A 13,840-nucleotide genomic window follows, 5' to 3' on the forward strand; every position below is an offset into this window, starting at 1 on the left:
CCCAGCAAGGCAGCCTGAGCCTGCCAGGCCTGGAGGCTCTGGGGAAGGGTCAGGTCTCACTTCCTCAGAACGCACTTACCTGGTTGGAGGTCCAGCCAAGATCAATCTTCGCAGGTCCGAGACCCCTCCCCTGCCCACCTCCCCTGCACAGGTTTGGTCACTTCTGCACTTTGTCCTCGGCCCCTGAGTGGAGCCACCTGAGAAGCCCTCAGGGGATACACGTCTGTCTCCAGCACACCCTGGCCCTCTCCTGTCCCTCCACCCAGTGCCCCCCCACCCCCGCACTCCGTGAACAAAGGATAAGGCTGGCGCTTGGAAAATAAATGCTGCTGGTGATTTATTGCCCAGTTTGGGGAGAAGCGTCCAGGGCAGGTATGGAGCGAGGGAGCAGGGTGCGAGGGGAGCAGGGCGCGAGGGGCCCGGGGCCCGGGAGGCTGCCGAGCCCGTCCTGGGGCACTCTGCACAGGGTCTAGTCACAGGTAGAGGTCAGAATGGTACCCGGAGAGGTGGCTGGTCAGGTAGCGCATGGCCGAGCAGATGCCCTCTGCTGTCCTCTGCTCCACCCTCTCCAGCAAGTGGGTGACGGAGCGCAGGACCAAGCCCGTGCCCGCCAGCAGCCAGGAGAAGGCTGCGCTGGCACCCTGCAGGAGGCTGGAGTCCAAGTGCAGTCTTGGCCCCTGGCCGCAGGGCACGTTGGTCGCGGAGCTGCGTTCGGTTACCAGGGCGCCCGTGGCCACGTCCATGGTGGTCTCAGACCAGACCAGGACGTCTGTCAGCAAGCCGACGGACACCTCGCCCACGGCCAGCAAGCTGGTCACGGAGCGCATGTAAGGGTTCTCCTCCACGGCCCCGTACAGGCTGGAGTCCAGGGGCCTCCACTCCAGGGCCTCCGTGGGGGCCCCAGGCAAGGTCGGGGCACTGCCCCCTGGGCCGGGGGGGAGCGGCAGAGCCTGTGGGACTCCTGAGCGGTCCACTGAATGCCCCTCGGTCACTGCCTGGGGCTCAGCTGATGGCGGTGCCTCAGTGTCAGGGCTCAAGGCCGCCGGACCCTCAGGTTTCTCAGCAGCGGTCACGGTGCCGGCGGCCGGAACATCAGGCTGGCTGTCTGCGTCCGCAGTGCTCACGGCGGGAACGTTTTGGGGGAACCATACCTGAGCACTAGGGGTGGGTGGAGGACCCAAGTCTTCCTCCCTGCCTGGGACGCTCGCCCGCGGTGTCGCTTTCTCACCCAGGGGCTCACTTTGGGAAACCCGAGGGCTCTGTGTCGCCTGCCAATCTTGCGCTGGCCCGTCCCACACTGGGCTCTGGAGGCTCACAGATAATTTCGGGGAGTCTGGAACCAGGAAGGCCAGCCGGCCCGTGGCCGCCTTGGGCTGCTGCCCGTGCCCAGCCGAAGCCTCATCTTCAAGCCGACCCTCAGCCCCAGACGCTGACTCGGGCCTGGAGGCAGCTGCCTCGGTGGAGGCCTGGTCTACATCCTGCCGTGCCTCGGACGCTGCGGCGCCGGCCGCTGGGACACCTGCAGGGAGGGAGGCCTGACTCTGGGCCCCCGCTGCTGGGCTCCCAGAAGACCCGTGGTCACCATGTGTGGGGAGGCCGGCTTTTCCCGAGGGCTCGGTGGTCATCCAGGCCCTCTGTGCTTGAGCTGGGTGATGGCCCTGCTGGGCTGAGTTGTCCGGGCGATGAGGTCACAGGGGGCTGTGGGCACCTGGAGATGTCACAGGCACCTGCAGAGCAAGGGTCCTGAGCCTCAGAGTGGCTGCGTCAGTGGGCCCAGTCCCCGGGGACTGTCGGTAGCCACGCCTGCAGGTGCGTGAGGAGAGAAAAGGGCGGAGGTGTGTGTGTGCAGGCGCCACAGGGAATCACGATGGCGTGACTCCGACCAAGGAGAATGAATGGGATGCAGCTGTCAACTTATAATAAACTCTATAAGGGACCGACCACGCCCAGCAGCTCCCTGTCCACACCAGCCTTCCTGCGGAGAGCCAGTGTCCCCGCAGCGGTGAGTAGGGACAGGTGGGGGCTAAGGGCCTGGGGTGGCCCTGACCGTGGGTGCTATAGATGGGTGTCTGTATCTGCACCCCCCCCCCACAAGTTCACATGTTGGAGGCTGTCCCCAGCGCACTAGCGTTAGGAGGCAGGGACGGGGAGGGGGTTAGGTAAGGAGGGTGGAGCCCTGGTGAATGGGGTCAGTGCCCTAGGAAGAGAGACCCACCGAGCTCTCTGTCCCCTCCTCCAGGTGAGGCCGCTGGGAGAAGACGCCTGTCTGTGAACCGGTCACCAAACCTGCAGCCCGGATAAAGTAGGACAGGGATTAACCCTTGTGGTTCGGGATAAAGAATCCCCACGTCTCCCTGCTCAGCTGGGCCGGGGGCACAGGAAAGGACAAAGGTCGGCGCAGCCCGAGGAAGACCAGAGCCCGGAGTCTTAGCGCGATGATGCTGAGGAGCCTCCTGTTTCAGACAGGCTGCTGTCAGGGGCTCACGGCTGATTTGCCCCCTCAGGGGTCTTTCTCCCAAGGAAGCCCAGGACTCCTTTGGAGGGGACATGTGCCCGTGGTGCCTCCCCGGTCATCTCCCAGGCCGCACTCAGCAGAAACCCATGCCCTGCCCCATGAGCCGTACTCCTGTAGTTGCTGCCGTGAGCGGCTCTCAGCTTTGCCCACACCAGGGCGAGCGCCCCAGGGGAATGGCCCTTTTGCCAGGCTCCCTGGGGCACCTGGTGCCTTTTGCCCTTGAGGCAGGTTAGCCCTAGACCCTCTGCTGCACTAGTGTGTGGGTGACAGGAGTCACTGATCTGGGACACCCGCAGCAGGAGGTGCGTAGCGACATAGGGGATCTGTCCCTAGTCCTGCTCCAGGAATGGTGACTGGATCATGCCCAGGCCTGGGAATGAGGTGGGGTCTGCTAGGGCCTCTGGAAAGTTTCCTTGCTCATTAGCAGACCCAAGAACGTGTGGTCCTCCTCTGCTCTTGTACACAGTCATGTCTCCTTGGGCCTCTTGTGACCACAGGGGTATTTGGCCTGAGAGAAAGCCCCACATAGAGAATGGTGGAGCCAGAAGGAATGCAGAAAAGCAGGGCAAAGCCTTGATCACACTGTACCTGAAGCCCCCAGCCACCAGCCTTTCTGTAATGGGAGATTTGTTTCCAAATTATTTCAGCCAGTGGAGCCAGGGCTTTTTGCTACACAGCCACAGGCAGCTCAAGGAATGGCATCCCTAGCCTAAAATTTCCCGAGAACCCCAGGCCCCACCATCCTACCTCCCCTGAACACCCTGGTTCCTCTGGCCACTGGGGCCATTGCTCCCTCCTGCCTTGGCTTCCGGCCTCTCCATCCCAAGACTGCTGCCCACCCTGGTCCAGGCACCACCCCACAGGGTCCCTCCCACACCCTCCCTCAGACTCCTCCTCCTCGGCAAGGGCACTCAGCTAACGCCACCTGCTCAGACTGAGCACTGTAGGTGTAGTCGCCTGAGAAAGCAAACATTGTCATCTTGCGCCCAGGGGCTACACTAGTGAACAGAGAACTACAGACCAGTTTAGCCCACTGCAGTCTGTGGTGGGTTGAGTTGTGCCCCCCCCCCGCCCCCGCTGCCCCGGCAAAGACACACCCATATCCCACCTTGGAACCTGTGCGTGTGGCCGGTCTCTGCAGACGGAGTTAAATTAAGGGTCTTGAGATCCTCCAGAGTTAGGGTGGGCCCTGAATCCAAGGACTAGTGTCTTCCTACGAGAGGAGAACTGTTATGGTTTTTGTTTTATTTATTTTGTGAAGATGCTGCATGTCTATCTGGCATCCATTAATCACGGCCAAACCACGGGCCCAACTGTTTACCTTTCTCCTGCAAATCAGTTGCGGGGACCACCCCTTTGCTGCGCAGACGGGCCAGTCCGAGGGGGAGCCCTCACACACCTTCGCATCTGTTATTGCCCCGGCCCCCGAGTCATCCCAGGCCGGGTACCAGGCGTCCAGACACCATCGCCTTAGCTCCAAGTTCATCAGCGTTATTCACACCAGCTGGCCCTAAACTGTTCCGTTTGCCCGCCTTGCCTTTCCCGTGCGAACCCCAGTGAAGGCTCCGGCCCAGGCCTTCCCCTCGCTCCAGCCCTTTGCCCCCCCCGCCCCGGCCGCCTTGGTGTCTCTCACGTGGCCCGGTGTGGCGGTGCATGCCCCTCATCTTGGGAAATCTGAGCAATAAATTCTTTCTGTAACACTGACTCACTCATCTCCACAAAATAAAACCTCAAGGGTACAAGTGACACGGTGAGGGGGAGGGGAAAGGGAGAAGACGCAGGCAGACATGGGAAATGGCCTCGGGGAGACGGAGGCAGAGACTGGAGTGCCTCGTGGCGGGGGCCGCCTGGGGCCACCAGGAGAAGCTGGAAGAGGTGAGGGAAGGAGCCCCCACCCGGAGCCACCAGGAGGACTTGGCCCTGCGGACGCTGCGATGTCAGATCCTGGGGAGCTGACGGAGCATCTGATGGTGACGCCCAGCTGTGAAGTGTTCACTCTTCACAGGCATTCAGTCCCTGAGCTACCCAGTCCTCCCGACAACGCCTGTGGTAAGTACTGTCATCACCCCTGTTGCGGATGAGGCCACGGTGGCTCAGCCACGGTGGTGGGGGGGAGAGCTGGGGCGAGGGCCAGGCTTTCCGCCCATGCCCGTGACCCCTGACCCTCGACCTCTGCCTGACTCGGCAGACCAATGTTGTAGAACTGGCGTCCCCCCACCTGAGGGGTACCAGCCCTCTTTTCTCCCGAGTCCCTGATGCTGCTACCTGCTTTCTGCAGCTGCCGTGACGGGCAATGTTGGCCGTGGTCACTCCTCTAGCTGCTCCTGGTGGCCATTGGGGTCTGGCCACTCCTCGGCCTCCCACGGTAGCTCTTGGGGGTGTGGGCCTGGAGCCTCCCAGAGCACGTCCTCCATGGCCCCGTCCACCTTGAGAAGGGGGCACTGTGGGCCCTGCCTGCCAGCGAGGCCACCCTGGGGGGCCCTGAGAAGGCCCCTGGGGGCTTGCACCTTTGGCTGGCTGCGCTGGGGCTTCCGAGGCAGCCTCTTTTCATATGAGCTCTCTGAGGGGGTCTCCAGATTTGGGGTCCTCCCAAACTCGCGCTTCCTGCCTGTTCAAGACACCCGAGACAGCAACCTGGGCGTCCTTAGCAGATGGTGCAAGAATTCCACCTAGAACATCCACTGGGTGTGTTTGGAAGAAACAGGTTAATCAGCCCCAGGGGGTTGGGGCTGAGACCCCAAAGGCATTCTTAGCTTCCTGAGGAGGTGGTTGCCAGTAGCCCGAGGACCTTTGTTTGGAGCGAGCTGGGTTGGGGCCGGCCCCGCAGCCCTGCAGGAGATGGGGGCGATGTTTCTGAGGTTCCTGGGAAGGGCGGGCCAAGTTAGAGAGGAGCAGCCAGGCCTCCCTGGGGGTGCAGCAGGAACGGCTCCCCAGAACAGAAATATCTGGAGGGAATTTTTAAGTTGTTTGTGCTGAGGTCTCCAGAGTACACCCCTCCTCACCTTCTCCACCACATCAGCAATCACACCTTGTTCGCCAGTGCTTTTGTGTGAGTGCTGGCAGCCAGGGGAACTCGAGGGGGTATGTGTGTGTGTGTGTTTCTCCTGGACACTGGCGTGAAGCAGGTGACTGACTGCCTTTGGGGACACGGAGACAGTGGAGGGGCTGGGTTACAAAATGGCGCTGGGACAGCTGGTTAAGTATTCAATATCTGGAAAAACACTAGGTTAGTTTCCCACTTTCACTTTCAGCTTTTAAAGAGGTAAATGCAAAGAGAAGGAGAAAGATCAAAAGCAAACGAAAAGGAAATATTTGATTTGGGGAGGGAGAAGAACTTTCTGAACATAAAAGCCAGTAAGGAAATTCTGAAGGGGAAAATAGACATAGATCAAAAAACGCTCTAAAAATTTTAAGACCAAACCACAAACTTGGGGAAAAAAAATATTCACTGCAAATCCGATGAAGAGTTCATCTCTCCGTGTATATGAAGATCCCAAACAGATGATCAGACACTGTAAAATACCCAGCAACACAGTATGCAAAAGCCGGAACAGACCATCCACCAAAGAAATCTAAACGACTAATAAACAAAGGAAAATATTCAAATGTATTAGTAATCACAGAAGTAGAAGATAAAAAAATGAATGATCTTTAGGTTGTGACATTGTCAGTGACGTAACGTTGTTTTCTCCTGGCGCGCTGCTTTTTCTAACTGGCTGCCCGGCAGTCAGCCCCCGTTCCTGCTCCCAGGAAGAGGAGATCCGGAATGCCGTCAAATAACAAGTGAGGACACAGAGCCAGAGACTTCTAGTGGTGGGTCCTGGGCAAGTTTTTCTTTCCAGCTTTTCTTCACTTGCCCTTTCAACAATGAGTAAAGACTACTTTAAGTGTTAGAACAAATTTGCAAGTTAAAATGAATTCCTTCTTCCTAGTCTCCCAGAAGCCTGGCCCTTGTATGCAAATAGGATTCCTGGGGCCACCCAGACACCCACTCAGCAGGGGGAAGGCAGCTGGACTGAGAGACCCCTCCCACGTCCATCCCCGAGACAAAGGGGTGCTTCAGCCCTCCCCGCACCATATGTACACCCCCTCGGGCTGCCCCGGCCCTTGGGCCACGTGCATCTCTAGGGTTTGCCCTGGTCTCTCCCCACCCTTAGGTTTGGCCTGACTGCTTTCTTTCTTTCTCTGTTTTAAGATTTATTTATTTATTTTTAGAGAGGGGAAGGGAGGGAGAAAGAAAGAGAGAGAAACATCAATGTGTGGTTGTTTCTCATGTGGCCCCCACTGGGGACCTGGCCTGCAATCCAGGCATGTGCCCTGACTGGGAATAGAACTGGTGACCCTTTGGTTCACAGCCTGAGCTCAATCTGCTGAGTTATGCCAGCCAGGGTGCCTGCCTGCTTTCTGAGAGGGATGGGGTGGGGGACAAGGGGCGGGAGGGCTCCCCCCCACCGGGTGTGCCCAGCATGGGCCTGCCTCAGAGCCCAGGGAGTGGGGTGGGCCACCCCAAGCCCCTCGGAGGCCTGCTCGGTGGCTGTGCAGTGGTCTGAGCGGGCTCTGAGGGATCTGTGGTGCAGACTGGCCTTGAGAGGCCACGATCCCTCTGCCTGCGTGTGCCCCCCCCCCACCCCGTCCACCCTTCTCATGTACTCCTGGGTGTCTGGAGTGCATCCCCTTAGAATCCTAGCCCCAGCATCTCAGAGTGCGACTGCATTTGGAGGCTGGGTCTTTAAAGAGGAGACTGAGTCAGAACGAGGTCCCTGTGTGGGCCCTCGTCCAGCGTGACTGCTGCCCTTTTGGAAGGGGCACTTCGGAAGCAGACACACGCAAATCGCGGTGGCCGGAGCGAGGCCAGGAGCCGCCGCCTCCCTGGCAGCCCTCCGAGGGGACGAGCCGCCAGCGTCTGGGTTTCTGACGCGAGCCGCCAGACAGTGGGAAAGCACGTGTCCCCTGCTTAAGCCCCGGTCCGTGTGCTTTGGGATGGCAGCCCCAGCGGCTGACACAGAGCTCTTGGGGAAGATTAGGCCCTCCAGTGGAATCCCAACGGAGTTCGATAGGTGTCTCCTTGCAAAAAATGAACCATCCGATTTGGGAGACGAGGCATCAGTCTGTTGTCACAGCACAACCCGGGGGGCCAAAGGCACCTTCCCAGAAGTGTGCAGGTCGAGGGTGTTGGCAGGACTTCCGGACAGGGCCAGCCAGAAGCCAAACCATGGGGTTGTGGGGGGGGTGTCTCAGGGCACGGGCTCCCCAGCTCCCTCCCAGCCCCCCGTGACCTGCTGGGCATTCACAGGGTGACAGCTGGGGGGCAGGGGCAGTGCTGGGACTCTGCATGGAGCCAGCTTTGTTTCATCCCTGGTGCATCCTGTGAGCGGTGACCCGTCTGACCCTTGTGTCTCCCAGGCCTGGGACTCATTACTGACCCTTCTCTCCTCCCACCAGGGGCCCCTCAGCTCAGAAGGAGCGCGGAGAGGGGTTCTTCCAGCTCAGACCCAGCTTGCCCAGGGTTACTGCTCTGAGAGGGAGCTCCTCACTGAGCCTTGGCTGTAAACTAGTATTTTTAGGCTTTTAAGTCAGGAAGAACCGGCCTGGGGAAGTGATGGAAGATATGCCCCCCCCCCCCCCCCCCCCCGGCCAATGCACACGCATACATTCTCTGGGCCCCACCGGGTAAGATCCGGGCCCTCTTGGTCATTTGCATCCCAGGGGCCTGAGGATCCGGGAACTCACCTGCGGAGTGGCTTGTAGGCAAACAGTGTGGACAGGGAGAGGGTTGGGTGGGCAGGGATGCAATCCAGGTGGAAGACACCAGGGCAGCAAGAGGGGCCACCAGAGGGGGCACTCTGGCGGAGCCGGGAAGGCTGTCCCTGAAGGGAGGGGGTCTCACTTCCTCCTGGAGGCTGAGGGGTGGTGGAGGGTTCTGGGTAGGAGAGAGGCATGGAGGAAGCAGAGCTTTGGGAAGACTTGGGAGGAAGCTTCTAGAAGTACAGCCCTGTAAGAGCCTGCCCGCCACATTGCTACCATGGCTGAGCATCAGTGTTTTCCAGAAAGACGGGCTCTATCTTCCAGGGCAAAGCAGGAAGAACAGGGTCAGGAAGTCCACTTCAGGCTTTGAGTGGGCAGAACAGTAAGTCCCGACTTTCCCCAGACAGCAGTGTGTCCGGGAGAGTGCTCTTTCCAGCGTGTCCCCCGGAGGGGACGGACCCTCAGCCTGCAGACACCTCGAGGGGCCCCACTCACTCCTGCTTTGTGTCCACGCTCAGCCAGCCACCTTGGGTGTCCTTTGGCTTCTGCATGGAGGCCAGTTATGGTCCCCAAAAGACAGGTCGGCCTGCAAACTTGAGTGTGAACTATTTGAAGTGAGGGTCTTTGCCTCTTCTAGGGCAATTTATCTCAGGGCCCCACTCACATCATAGTGGACACACTGAAGCTCAGCCAAACCCCACAGCAAATGGGGGTCCCAGGTTGTTATACAGGAGTTGACTTGCATTGCAGTTCAGGTGTTTCTTTTTGCGGCCAAATATACAGAACATAAAATTTACCGTTTTAACCATTTTAAAGTGTACAATTCAGTGGCATTCAGGACATTCACAGTGCGGTGTGACATAACCGGATCATCTTGCATTTAGGGCGGGCCCTACACCCGATGACTGGGCTCCTGAGAAGAGAAAGGGGAGGAACTGAGAATGAGACACAGAAGGGAAGTCCATGGGAAGACGGAGGTGGAGGCGGGAGCTAGTGACGCACCTACAAGCCGAGGACACGGAGGGCGTTGGTAGCCTCCAGAAGCGAGGAGAGAGGCATGGAGGTCACCCCCTCGGAGCTCCAGAAGGAACCAGTCCTGCCCACACCCTGATCTCTGACCCTGGGGGCCAGAACCATGAGAGAATAAGGCCATCCAGTTAGTGGTTGTCGGTTGCAGCAGCCCTGGAAGTGAATATAGCTTCTCTTGCTGATCGTAGGTGCTGGAAAAGGACCTCACGTTTGAATAAAACCAGGAAACACTGTGCTGAACTGTAGGTTTCTTTGATGAGAACTTCTCTGAGCCTTTAAAAGGCCACAGAGCTTCATGAATTTCCAAGGGGCGAAGGTCATACTGAACATGTATTTTTCATACTTGTTTGACCAAGAAGCCCTTTGGTACTGTCAGCTGGGGCTGCTGTAACAGAACAGCAGTCTATGTGGTACCAGGACAGGTTTCATGGAAGACCGGGGGGTGGGGTGGGGGGCACACACAGGAGGCAGAGCTCCGGTGACTTTCACCCAAGGACAGGTTTTTAACAGGCCACAGCCCAGTATTGGTGCACGCCCCAGGGCTGGGGACCGCTGTAGGACGTTTTCTGCAGTTCCGGAGGCTGCAAGTACAAGATCAAGGTGTTGGCAGGACTGGTTTCTGATGAGGCTTCTCTTCCTGACTTACAGACACTTGCCTTCTCCCCGGGCCGTCTCAGGGCCTCTTCTGTGTTCTTACGTGCAGAGCGGGAGAGGGAGAGAGCTGTGGGACTCCGCTGTCTCTTTGTCTTCTTATAAGAATATGGATGTTGCCCTGGCTGGCGTAGCTCAGTGGATTGAGCTCGGGCTGCAAACCAGGCATTGCAGGTTTGATTCCCAGTCAGGGCACATGCCTAGGTTGCAGGCCACGGCCCCCAGCAACCGCACATTGATGTTTCTCTCCCTCTCTCTCTCTCTCTCTCTCTCTCTCTCTCTCTCTCCCCCTCTCTCTCTCCCCTCCCTTTCCTCTCTAAAAATAAATAAATAAAATCTAAAAAAAAAGAGAATATGAATGTTATTAGATTAGGGTCCTATGATTATTGCCTCCTTTAACCTAATTACCTCCTTAAAGGCCTAGCTCTAAATGCAGTCACCTTGGGGATTAAAGGTTCAACATAACAAATTTCGGGGGACACAGTTCAGTCCCTCACTTCACGGGACTGGTCTGCTGGATAACGAGATTAAGGTGTCCGGTTGCCCTCACCCCTCTAGCCAAACGCCAGGCACGTGAGTGGGGCCATCCGGGACCTGGACCACCCAGCCCCCAGACTGCAGCCACACAGACTAGCAGAAGAACCATCTGGCTGAGTCCAGCCCAAATAATAATAACAACAACAACAACGATAATAGTAATGCTTGCTTTGAACTACTCACGTTCTGAGGCATTTTGTCCAGCAGCAGCTAGGACATTTCAGAAGAGACCTGCGACGACCACCGCCTTCTACGGGACGGTTTCTCCGGGGGCATTTGTGGCACAAAGCTAACCTCAGTTCTGTGAGGAGCGGCCTGTGCCACCGGCCTCGCTGCTGCTGAAGAGTTGTTCTAGGCTCTTAAACGCACATTGCGTATCAGGAGAAACGTCTGAGACTGACCCCCACGAAAATAGGGTGTGCGTTTTGTTAGGTCTGTCCCTGAAGTCAGCCACGGACTGGCTAGAGAAATTGAAAACAGGAAAACAAGAAATTGTTTTAAATGATCAGATGTGTTAAAACATGTGAAAACTGGTCTAGCTGGAACGTTCTTGAAGGGTCCCCTGGAAGGACCTGTGCGATCATAGGTTTTACTTGTAAAACAGTTTCCTTTAGAGAAATGGCACCATCTTCTGACAATCAAGCTGAAGCGACTATCTTGGTGGCAGGGATGGTCAGAAGTGGGGGGACTGGGGGGAGAGCGGAGGATGTGAGGACAGCCCCCCACCCCAGCCTGGCCTGGCTCTCTGCTGCCCCTCAGTGTCCACTCTGTGGCATTGCAGGAGGGTACCACCTTTGTAGGCCGCTGATTCCTCCTGGGGTGGGAGGCGTAGACCCAGGCCCCGAACAGCAGGGTGAGGGAGGAGGTTTGCACCCCGTACTTCACCGCACCCCCACCCTAAAGCTGCTCATTTACTGTCACTCCACAAGGTGCCCAGTAGCAGGAAAACATGTATCATTAACAACCATTGCTTCTTCTGGGGCAACTTTATTTTGGGGTCCCACCCACATCATAATGGATACACTGAAGGTCACCCAAACCCCACATCAAATGTGAGCTCCACGTAATTATACAGGAGTTGACTTGCATTGTAGTTGAGGTGTTTACTTTTGTGGTCAAATATACATAACACAAAAGTTATCATTTTAAGCATTTCAAAGTACAATTCAGTGGCATTAAGTACATTCACAATGCAGAGTGACATAACCATTATTTAGTCCCAGAACTTTCTTATCACCCCAAAAGGCAGCTCATACTTATTAAGTAGTCACTGCATTTGTCTTTTTTTAAAAAGATTTTATTTATTTATTTATTTATTTATTTATAGAGAGGGAAGGGAGGGGGGGAGAGAGAGAGAGAGAAAGAGAGAGAGAGAGAGAGAGAGAGAGAGACATCAATGTGCAGTTGCTGGAGGTCATGACCTGCAACCCAGGCATGTACCCTGACTGGGAATCGAACCTGCAACACTTTGGTTCACAGCCCGTGCTCAATCCACTGAGCTACGCCAGCCAGGGCCCTTTTTTTAAAAAAAGGTTTTATTTATTTATTTTTAGACAGAGGGGAAGGTCGGGAGAAAGAGAGGAGGGAGAGACATCAATGTGTGGTTGCCTCTCATGCTCCCCCTACTGGGGACCTGGCCCACAACCCAGGCATATGCCCTGACTGGGAATCAAACCAGCAACCCTTTGGTTCTCAGGCCAGCACTCCATCCACGGAGCCACCAGCCAGGGCCATTTAAGCAATTCTTAACTTTTATTATCACTTCTAAATTATACTTTTATTTTTATGTTTGAAAGCAGTTAATCTTTAAAAACTGTTTTTCAAATTCTCACCTGATGACATTTTTTCATTGCTTGTAGAGAGAGAGGAAGGGAGAGAAAAAGGGGAGAGAAAGAGAAACACTGATTGACTGCCTCCTGTAGGGGGGATTGTACCCCCAGACTGGGATCAAACCCACAACCTAGGTATGTGCCCTGACAGTAAACTGAACCTGCAGTCTTTCAGCTACGGGGTGAAGTTCCAACCAAATGAGCCACACTGGCCAGGGAGAAGCCTGTGAATCTTTTTTTTTTTTTTTTTTTTTTTTTTTGAGTCACACAGATTCTCACAAGACCTTAACAGCTGCTAGGCTTAGGTCTGTGCCTGCAGCACCGGGGTCTAAGGAGACTGTGCCCCACCATGAGGTACTGGGGCCTGGACCCTGCTGCCTTCCACACTGCCATCGGCTATCGATTCTTTTAAACATACTTGGGTAGTTCTACTATTTTGCTAAGTTATAAAGGCATCAAATGGGTCTGGCTGGTGTGGCTCAGTGGACTGAGCGCCAGCCTGAGAACCAAAGGGTCTCCAGTTAGATTCCCAGCCAGGGCACACGCCTGGGTTGTGGGCCAGATTCCCTACTTGGGGGCGTGTGAGAGGCAACCAGTTGATGTTTCTCTCCGTCCCTTCCTCTCTTTCTAAAAGGTAAATTAAAAATATTTTTTAAAAAGCATGAAGTGATAATTATAGACAAGATGGAAACTACAGATGCGTGTAAAAGAGAATAACGACCCTCCCTAATTCTGCCACCTCGAGGTAACCACTGTTACCATTTAGGTGTCTTCCCCGCTCCCAGTCCATTTGTTAGGCAAAATTGCCACCCAGCTTACCTCAACCAATATTTACAAGGTATATTTTTATTTGCAAAATTGGGGTCCCACTGTAGTTTCAGTTTTAAACTTTGCTTCTGTTCACTTATTAAAAATATTTTGAGCAATTTCCTACGTCCTTAAATATAAATTTAAGAGCTGCATACATTTAAGCATAAATGTAATATAATTTAAGGCATTACTACACCTGACAGCTGCATTCCCGTCATACAGGCACATCATACTTCATTCGGCCAGCCATCTGTTGCGGGGTGTTTTCCAGTCCATTTTCCCTGGGTGTAGCTGTAGTGACGACGCATCTCAGCCTCTCAGTAGCTCGTGACCCTGAAGGCCTGTTTGTTGCTCGCCTTACATTTCCTTCCGAGGCCGGTTGTGGTTTCGCTCCTTTTGGCTGTGGTTGTAATTCTTCCTCCTTCTCAAACGCAAGCTGAAGGAACAGCCCCTGCCGACTGGAGAGGTGTCAGTCTTACTGCAGAGGTCAAGAGCGAGTGAGCAGGTGGTAATAGGCAGTATCTCCCAAAGCTTCTGCTCGCAGGTCATGTTCACACACATGCCATGGGCAACGGCAGGCACAAGGTCAAGGCTGAAGTCGGAGGGGGACCGGGTAAATAGTCCCTCCAGAGGAGGCAGCGCCGGCTGCACAGCAGAGGGGTTGCTCGGTCCCCTTCCAGGGGGAGAGAGAGAGTGACGGGAACGATAACGGGGTCATCTCCAC

General features: G+C 55.8%; 2 protein-coding genes across 2 annotated transcripts in view; one reads left to right on the top strand and one right to left on the bottom strand.

Moving 5' to 3' along the window:
* Positions 1-418: 418 nt before the first annotated feature.
* TEX44 (testis expressed 44) lies at positions 419-1,625 on the bottom strand. Its single transcript, XM_028508837.2, has one exon. The coding sequence runs from the start codon at positions 1,623-1,625 to the stop codon at positions 474-476; it is 1,152 nt and encodes a 383-aa protein (XP_028364638.1). The 3' UTR covers positions 419-473.
* A 2,774-nt stretch (positions 1,626-4,399) lies between these two features.
* The window catches only part of NMUR1 (neuromedin U receptor 1), a 30,360-nt gene continuing 20,919 nt past the window's right edge, over positions 4,400-13,840 (top strand). The window contains 1 exon segment of the mRNA XM_028508373.2: positions 4,400-4,564. The gene's annotated coding sequence lies outside the window, so the exon portion shown is untranslated.

This window comes from Phyllostomus discolor, chromosome 4 (assembly GCF_004126475.2).
Source record: "Phyllostomus discolor isolate MPI-MPIP mPhyDis1 chromosome 4, mPhyDis1.pri.v3, whole genome shotgun sequence".
NCBI lineage: Eukaryota > Metazoa > Chordata > Mammalia > Chiroptera > Phyllostomidae > Phyllostomus > Phyllostomus discolor.